Source organism: Malurus melanocephalus, unplaced genomic scaffold (assembly GCF_030028575.1).
Source record: "Malurus melanocephalus ecotype Western Australia unplaced genomic scaffold, MMel_1.1 scaffold_21, whole genome shotgun sequence".
Taxonomy (NCBI): domain Eukaryota; kingdom Metazoa; phylum Chordata; class Aves; order Passeriformes; family Maluridae; genus Malurus; species Malurus melanocephalus.
Window position 1 is genome coordinate 3,388,274 of NW_026623253.1, and position 8,975 is coordinate 3,397,248.

The window sequence follows — 8,975 nt, forward strand, 5'->3', positions numbered from 1 at the left end:
TAGTAAAATCTGAGATGTCAATTTTCAGATCAAATTTAATGCAGAAACAACAAGATACATAGCTTTTCCCTGATTATCTTTTGTTGGATGCKAAATAAGGGGTTTATTGAAGCTGTTGAAAATTCACAGTAGTAAATGTGTAAATTTTCTTTTCCTTCTCTCTTCCTCTCTTTCCCTACCCCCTTTTTTTTTAACAAAGGGAATTATGCTGGCAGGGGCACTGTTGGAATGGTGGCACGTTTTGTCCCTCCTCATCTCAACAACAAATCCTGCAGAGTAACATCCCTGTGTTACAGTGAAGATGGCCAAGAGATCCTTGTGAGCTACTCCTCAGATTACATTTACTTGTTTGACCCCAAGGATGACACAGCACGAGAACTTAAAGTTCCTTCTGCTGAAGAGAGAAGGGAAGAGGCAAGTGATTTAGATGACCTCCTTTCATGTTTTATGGTTTTTAACTTGTAGCACACAAGAAATACCATCATTTGTGTTTCCCTTTAATCTGAAAATAATGTTGCTGATCATAGACTAAGGTGTGACAAGTAGCTTGTCACAAAAATGGTATATTTTTAATGCATACTTATTAATGTATGTATTTATTTGCTGTATTTTATCACTCTTGTTTTCTTTCTTGTCTGGTTTCCCTCTCTTAGAGATGAGAAGGCATCTGCCTGAATCTTGGGTTTTGATACCAGCAAGGGTGGTAGGTCACTCTKGTAATTGAGGTGTATGTTCTGTTACTTTTCATGCCATAAGAAGCATATTCCTTGAAATCAAATGTTAATACTCCTTGTTAAAAGTTATCATTTCATAACAGATATGAGGGAGTACAAGATGTTTAGATCAAGRAGCTTGAGCCATTGTTACTAAGCAGTATTAGAATTTTCAAAACTCAAGCAGTTGTTTATTATCAGCTCAGTTACAATGATGCTGACCCTTCCAGTCTGAATTTTCTGATCAATATAAAAAAAAGTGCCTTTAAYTACAGTGAAGTTGTTTCTGTCTCTCCCTCTCCACTCCCCCAGCCACCCACTGCTTTTTTTTTCTAGTGTTCTGCTCACCCTTTCACAAACTCTGTATCCTCAGCTCCTTATCTTTAGTCTGAGTCCACAAAGGAGTTCACAACGAATTGTCAGCACCCTGCTGTCCTCACCTGCAGGATCAATGTGATGATAATGATGATGATTTCTCTTTCCTCTTGCTGTGGGAAGTGTGATGTTGAAATTTCCTTCCATCTTTTTTTCTGAGTATCTGTTTGCAGCCATTTTTATACATTTTCCAACACATTTTACGTGATGTGTTTTCTTATCAATGCAGCGTGATTTTGCTTTTAAATGCTTTTCTTTGTCCTTGTTATCCCTAAGAGTTGTTGTTTGGGTATTTTTATTTCAGCCYGGCTTCAAGTGGTATAGAGTAGAAGAAAAGTAAAGACTTCTTCCTAAATCTGCTGGTGAAGTCATGAAAGTTAACACTGTGATATGCTTTCACCAAGGGCCTTTGAATTTAGTTTAAAATTGTTTAAACAAATTGTGGGTTGGTTGTTTTTCGGTTGGGGTTTTTTGTTTGGTTTCTTATGTTTTTCTTAAGGCCATAAATATCCAGCCTATACACTTGATTTCAAACTCTGAGCTGTCTTTCTAAAGAAGCAAAAAGCACTTCCTGTTTCTCTTCAAGGTGCTGAAAGTAACACTGCCCATTTAGTGGTTGTTTTACACTTCCTGCTGCAAAAAAAAGTTGTTCTAAAAATCACAAAGAAAGTAGGTTAAAAAAATAAACCGAAGTTGATGCGCTTAAATTTTCCTCTTTTTTTGTTAGTGTCTGATTGTTTTCTCTTTTTGCTTAATTGCAAGTCCACATTTTGTTAAACTGAAGCTGCCATATAGTTTCTAATGTGAAGAGGTGAATATATCTGCAGAATTCAGGCTGAATTCTAGAAAACCGTAATCATACTGGTCACGATAGAAAGTTTCAATTAACATAATAAAGTTAATATTAAAATAAAAGCTGCATTAGTTCTGGGAGTCATTGATTTAGACTGTGAAGCTAAAACTAATGCATTTTGTTGATAAGTGTTGTGCTTATTCATGGTTGATTTGAACATAAGACTGACATTCTGGATTTTGGTGATAGATACCAATTTAGGTGACTTAAGAAAATTGAGATACTGCATTTATATTTGGGCTTGGAATCCTGTACTGTAGAACATAAATAGCTGTGTAATGCTTTTTTCTCTTTTTTTCTYTCCCCCAGTTACGTCAGCCTCCCGTTAAACGTCTGCGGCTCAGAGGGGATTGGTCAGATACCGGGCCAAGAGCAAGGCCTGAGAGTGAGAGAGAGAGAGATGGTAAAAGCATTTGCAGTTGGAGGGGGGTTGTTGTCTTTGCTGCTGTGTTTTGTTGGGTTTGGGGTTTTTTGTTGGTTTATTTTCTACTTAATATTTCCAAATTACATGCTTCAGATTCTCCTTGTTTTAACAATCAGCCAAGCCTTAAGATGGTTTTCTTAGAGTTTAACACAGACCTGCTATTGTACAATGATTTTTAAAATTGAAAATATTGAAAACATTCTTGCCAGTAATATGATATTACTTCAGTTAGGTTGTTGTAAAGAAATGAGATATTTTTTCATTGTCATTACTCAGGGATTAACACAAGCACTTTTTTTTTGTAGTCACACCTCACATACAATCACAATTACAAATTAAATTCTCTTTAATGGTTGCATTAGGGGACTGGAATTCAAAGCAACAGGATTCTAATATTATACTTTCCATTTTTATGCCATGTAGTAACACTGGCACATTTTTATGCTTGTATTTTCATGTTTATAATATATTACTCAGTCGCKTGAGATTTTAGTAAATAAAGCATTTCCAAAACATTACTTGGGTGTCAAAAAATGGGATCCTTTTGTCACTCRTCTTACTTTCCATCCAGTTATGTGTTTCTGTTTAAATCTGACAAGCTGTGGCATTCCWAGTATTTGATTCTAGTTCCCTTAAATCCTTTCTCCCTTTTCAGCCTACAGTATCCCTTTCCAGATTTTCTGTGCTGGTGTTCCCATTTTCCTGATTCCCCAAACTAGAATAGAAATGTCTGTAGTGTCTAGGATTCTGTACCTGACACAGGCAGTAGGAGATGCTGTTTAGGGAGAGAACATGAGCCTGTCCTCTTACCTTAAGCTGTCTTTGTTGYTCCTTCAGTATTTTGAATCACTGGATTAGAAACGTTAGAGGAAACATTTGTACCTTTACAGTCTTCAAGAGGTTCTGTTGTCTGTGAGCTTCTGTAATAATTTTTTTTATCTTGTTGATAACATTTCCTATGGCATCATTAACCACGTTTTGTCTATTTTCTTTGGCTGTTKCAATTTCATTTTTTGTGTGTTAAGGTCAGAGCTCCTCTGTTTGAGGTGCAGGAGGGGAATGAGGGATCCCAGCAGAGGRTCAGAGACCTGTAGTGTGGAAATGAGGATAGACAGGGGCATTGGGATCAGGAAAGGCTTTATTTCTTGCCAGAGGAGTTGGTGGAAGGGGTGGTCTCCATTTCTGGGAGAAATGAGGGTGGTGAGGAAAGGTACTCTTTGRTAAACTGACAGATAAAGCTTCAGCATTACTTGTTCTACAGGGGAGCAGAGTCCCAATGTGTCTCTGATGCAGAGAATGTCAGACATGCTGTCAAGGTGGTTTGAAGAAGCCAGTGAAGTTGCACAGAGCAATCGAGGACGAGGAAGATCACGGTCCAGAGGTGATTTCCTTCTTTTCAACAATGATTACCACAGAAATTGTGTTTATATAGTGGATGAGCCGGCTTGCAGTATCAGCCTTTCTTAGGTGTAAACAAAATTCTGATGCACTGAACAACTGAACACSTTTATTTGCCATAGGAATGGTAATGCAGAGGGATCTTTAGAGGCAGARTAAGTTTACTTTTGAGCTCTTTTTCTTGCTCTTTTGTTTTATTTTTAATCAAAGGTGGGACTAACCGGACAGATACTCCTGCTACTAATAACATGCCACCTAGTAGAGAATCAGAAACTGCAATGGAAGTAGATGGTTCTGAACAGCTTGCATCATCTTCCTCTTCTACCATGTCAGCTCCAGCTCCTTCAACATCATCTTCAACAGAAAGTCCCCCTTCAACTTCATTACTGTCCTCTCCTGATAATGAACAAAGGCCTTCTTTGGGGGCCTCGACTCAGCCTGTGCTGCATCAGTCTGGTGAGAAGAAATCCATCTTGTCATTGTTTATCAAAAATGCTTTCAATAAGAAACTATTCACTTTTAGGATATTTTGGGTAATGGATCTCCATCTGTTTTCTTCCTTGCATATCCTTAATGAGACTTAGGTGTTTTGTAGATACCAAATGTTTGCAGGTGTGGTTTAAAGAAAGAGTAAAACCATCAACTCTATCTTTTGTCKGAAACAGACAATTTCAAGGGGATCATCAGTGTGGTATTTTGAGGTAGAAATAAACTTTTTTTGCTCATTATTTCATAAACTTACTGTTGTCTTCATGGAAGTGTTGCCATCTTCCACTGTGATTTGGCTGTAGCAGCGTCAGTGCAATGAATAGCAGAACCTGTGCCTGTTACAATCAGGAGAAGCAGGGAATCTCTCCTGCAGGAGGAACCTCCATCATCAACGTTTCAGTGTCAGCAATGTTGRGTTTTAGCTTTTCAAAAGTATTTGGATAAACAAGGCTCACCGGGCATGACATTTTATTCAATTATAAATTATACCACATATTGATATTTAAGTTTGTGTATCTTCAAGAAACTCATCTGAATTTAATACAGACTTACATTCTTTCTGCAGAAAAAGAAGGAAGTATATTCTGCTCTCAGAGTGTCAGAAATTAATTTGGGTAGTTACAGAGAACSTTATGCCTTGACCTGACTTTTTCCATCTTCATGCAGGAAAAGATGCCTCAGCCTTTAGAGCAGAATATTTGCACAAGAGTATATTTTTACTTTTTTAAAGTGAGTTCCTAGGCCTCACAGTTATAATGGAAAGGCTGATGTTAACTGAAAGAGTGATGGGTTTAGACCTTTTGTCTTATATAGATTCTTGAAAAAAATCAAGCTCTTTGTCTTTGGAAAAGTGACTGATAGCATCTTCAGGCCTTATATTTGATATTCTGGAGTACAGCAAAGATGGTGATTTCCCTGGGAAGAGTGTGCCATTCAATGTATTGTGGCTGCTGCAGCCAAAATCTTTGGGACAGGTGAGAAATYATGAGGTACCTCGTATCTCAAAGATAGGGAAGATGAAGACGCGAGTTGAAATTCATGAAACATGTAACGTTTGCTTTTTAAACCTTATGATTATTTGATACTTATTTAGAGATAATGAACAGTGAGCAGAAGAATGATAATACACACGGAAATTTACAAGATGCTAGGAAGTTTATTTAGTATCAGGGGCTTTTAGTCACCTATGTTTTTTATTAGTATTGGTGTCATCTTGCTGCAGTCTCGAGTTCTTCCACAATATACACACAAAAAGGTGACTAAGGGGTCTCCTCTAATTCAGTGCAACCCAATTTAACTTCACTGTCTTTGATCTGGGAGAATGACCATCAAAGAACRCATGTAGCATTACCAAAGGTTCCTTTTGGTCTATTTATTTATTTATTTTAAAGTATATGGTATAATCTGTATCATTRAGACTTTGTGGGTTTCATAAAGACAATGCACCAAAGAGCGTTTCTAGAACTGTGATGCATTTTCTAGCCTGCATTTTAAAAAATCTATGCTGACCAGAAAGATCTTTTTCTCTGAATTTGCTTGAATTTCTGAGCAAAAGTTTATTCTGCTAGCATGAAGCTGAAGTTATTTCTTAGTCCAGCTCTTCTTTAAGAGCATTTCCTCTTTCCTAGTGTTACTTTGGACTTAAGACTCCYCATGTATTTAGTTGTGAAACAGGTAGTGATGGTTGTTTTGTTGACAGACAGTGGATAGTTTCTAATTTGCTGTGTAATATTTGATAAATCCTTTGATCCTAAGCAGGGTGTCAGATCGGCGGCTTAAAATTGCCTGCAGAATTCCTGCAGGCAAAAACTAGATAGTACAAAGTGTTTGCACACCTAATAAGCATCCTGTTTTAGAAGCAGTGCAAATGAGGCATTGGAGTGACTGTAAAACAAGTTTTTGGGTAACATGGGTAGGTTCAGGGAGAGGGGAAGCTCCTGGGCAGAGGGAGAGGTCATGGCACAGCAGTAGCTCTGGGTTTATGAATGAGCAGCCTGGGTTGGGYGTGTCCATTTTGCAGTGTTTATGTACCCTTGTAACCCATGGCTGTGCTCAGTTGTAAGTTTTTATTTACTCACACTCTGTAGTCTGCAAATCTCTCTGCAAGCACTGCCCTCTGCATCAAGGACAGGATTCCCTGAGATTGTTCACCTATTTCAAGGTGAATAAAACCTGCTGCATTTTCTGCGGTGACAGGAGAGGGAAAGTGCTGAGAGGAATAGCAGTTTAAATGCAGGGGGGCTAATTAGGAAGCCCAGATAGAGGTGTGTTGTAAGAGGTGGATGACAGGAGAGGCGTTTTGGAAAATGGAAGAAGGAAAGAAAGAGGTTTTCAGCCACCATTTTGTGTAAAGTCATAGCAGAAAAGTCTGAATGTTGTAGCAAAGAGTCAGTGGATGAAGAATGTGTTTCAGGAAACAACTTCTTTAGAATCAGAACATGAATTCCTTACCCAGGCTTGTAAATAACTTTCCATAAATCATTTCTACAGATTTCTGCACTGAACATGGGCACTTGTGGTAATCGTGTGTTTAAAAGAGCAATACTTTTCCCATCAGTGTCACATTTCAAATATATTGTTGGTTTGGTGTTCCAGAAAACATGTCATGTGGTGAGCATTTGAGCTTCTACATCTGAATTACTTTTTAAAATATTAAGAGACGAAATACCTGTTCAAAATAGAGCAGTACAAAAATGGTTTACTGCTGGAGCTTTTTGGGTTAAAAGGTCTCTAGCAGAAAGTATATTCTAGAAGTTTGAACATTTAAATTACAATTAACAAAATCACTGCAAAGTCTGAGTAGCTTGTTACTGCCAGTACTTTTGAATATTTATGTATATATATATATTTTTAATATGAGAACAATGCTATGAAGCCTCAACTACAGGGAAAGTCTGAAAATAAAAATGAATTAATAATAAAGTATAATTTTAAGGGTTTAGCTGTTCTGTCACCTATTTCCATAGTTCCAGTTTACTTTTTGCACTGGTTTGTTTTGATCAAAACTGTACCTTTCTTTTACATTTTGTAACATCAGGAGGCTCTTACATTAATTTTGAAAACCTACCTGTAGCCCACAATTGCATAGCTTTACACCACAGATATTCTCATTTGTTCTGTGTGTTAGGAACATAAAAATGAATACATCTGTTGTGTGCTTTGTTTTGACTTAACCAGGCTGTATCTATTTTCCTTAAATAATTTTTTGTTAAAGGGTTTCATTGCTGGCAATGGGGAGGAGGTTGTATTGTATGGCACAAATCCTGAATATTTAAGTCCTGTGATTCATGCCTTTAGGAAGAGAAAAACAATTTCAGTATTTCTATTTTATAACTGCTGGATGTTAGTAATTTTTTTCATGGTAATGGCACTTAGTATGTGTTACTTCTCTCTTTGGTCAGTCCCCTTTCTCTGTTCTGTATATTGACTGATCAATGCTTCTCTCTTTACACCCTTTCTCTGTCTCCCCTCCCTGTTTGTCAGAGTTAATGGGACCCGAGTTAGCAATAATCCGTAGGGGCCTGCAGCGACTGAGGCTTAAGAAGGCAGAACAGCAGAGACAGCGAGAGCTTGCTGAGGGTTCTGCACCCCAGCCCTCCTCCTCTCAGGGCTCCTCACAGGACGCTCAGGCATCAGGTTGTCACTTGACAAGGTTTCTCCTGCAGATGATGTAGCTGTAGTTTGTGCTGCTGTTGTTTGCTGAGATGCTTCTCCTTCAGAACAAGGCATTTCCTGCATTCGCTGCTTGTCTTGCCTTGCATGTGGTGGTGTTTATCATCACATGGGTAGGGAAAGAGTYGTTTTGGCAGGTTTATTTATCTAACATGTTTGGATTGAGTGATACTGTGTGGAAATGGTTTTCTAGGTGCATGGTGTTGGGTATGTGCAGTATTCCTTAGCAGCTGAGCAAGAAATTGCCATGTCCTGAGTACAATGAGAATTACRCACTGGAAATTGCATTTTGGTGCTACTTGTATCCAATAGTAACTTTTACAACTTGGCTTTGGGTTAGCATATGTTCTTAATCAGAGTAACAATTCAGTTAAACAGAGTTTTGGCACTCTCCAGTGCTATGGTTTTACAGTAATAATGAAAATACTTCTACCAGCCAAGTCCCCAGATGTGCTCTCCTTTTCTGAACAGAGCGACATTTTATTTCACCATTTCTTTCTCTCTTGTCTTATTGAGATTCAAAATGATTACAAGAAAGCCTCAAGTATGTTTGCAATAACATATTTGAGAAAGTTAAGGTAGAAGCATACATATGAATAAAGAGGCAAATCATAAAGCATAAACTTGAAGCAAACTTTGCCATGGCACCATGTGAAAACGAGCGAGTTGCATGCTGTGTGAGAATTCAGTGTATTTTGTGTTGCAAAGTCATGTCCAGCAGTGTCTTTTCTGTGGATAAATCCTGTGACAGTTGAGATGTGGCTAAATTGCTTATAAGGATTGTGTCACACATTCACAGCTGCCTTGCCATGGTTCAGTCTATTCCTTAATCTCGAGCCCTACAGAGCAATTTGATCTAACAGTAGCTGATGCTCCAGTCACAATATGCAGTTACTGAATTTTGAATAACTTTCTACACAGAAAATTCTGCCGTGAGATTTTAGGATGTTTTGGAAACCAGTGCATCCTGGGAGGGGTGTGTCCTTATCCTAGGGGTGTCAGCCATGGATGCCTGTTACCTGTGGACAGAGAACAAGAAAAGCAGTGATAG

At 38.1% G+C, this 8,975-nt stretch overlaps 1 protein-coding gene across 4 annotated transcripts in view; it reads left to right on the forward strand.

Moving 5' to 3' along the window:
* DCAF6 (DDB1 and CUL4 associated factor 6) overlaps positions 1-8,975 on the forward strand; it is a 74,651-nt gene that overhangs the window by 31,227 nt on the left and 34,449 nt on the right. For 3 of the 4 annotated variants that reach the window (XM_057389973.1, XM_057389974.1, XM_057389975.1), the window contains exons 7-10: positions 200-414; positions 2,251-2,344; positions 3,627-3,746; positions 3,974-4,219. In XM_057389973.1, coding sequence (XP_057245956.1) covers positions 200-414; positions 2,251-2,344; positions 3,627-3,746; positions 3,974-4,219 — 675 coding nt within the window. The remainder of the gene's footprint in view (positions 1-199; positions 415-2,250; positions 2,345-3,626; positions 3,747-3,973; positions 4,220-8,975) is intronic. The other variant, XM_057389977.1, reaches the window with a different exon arrangement.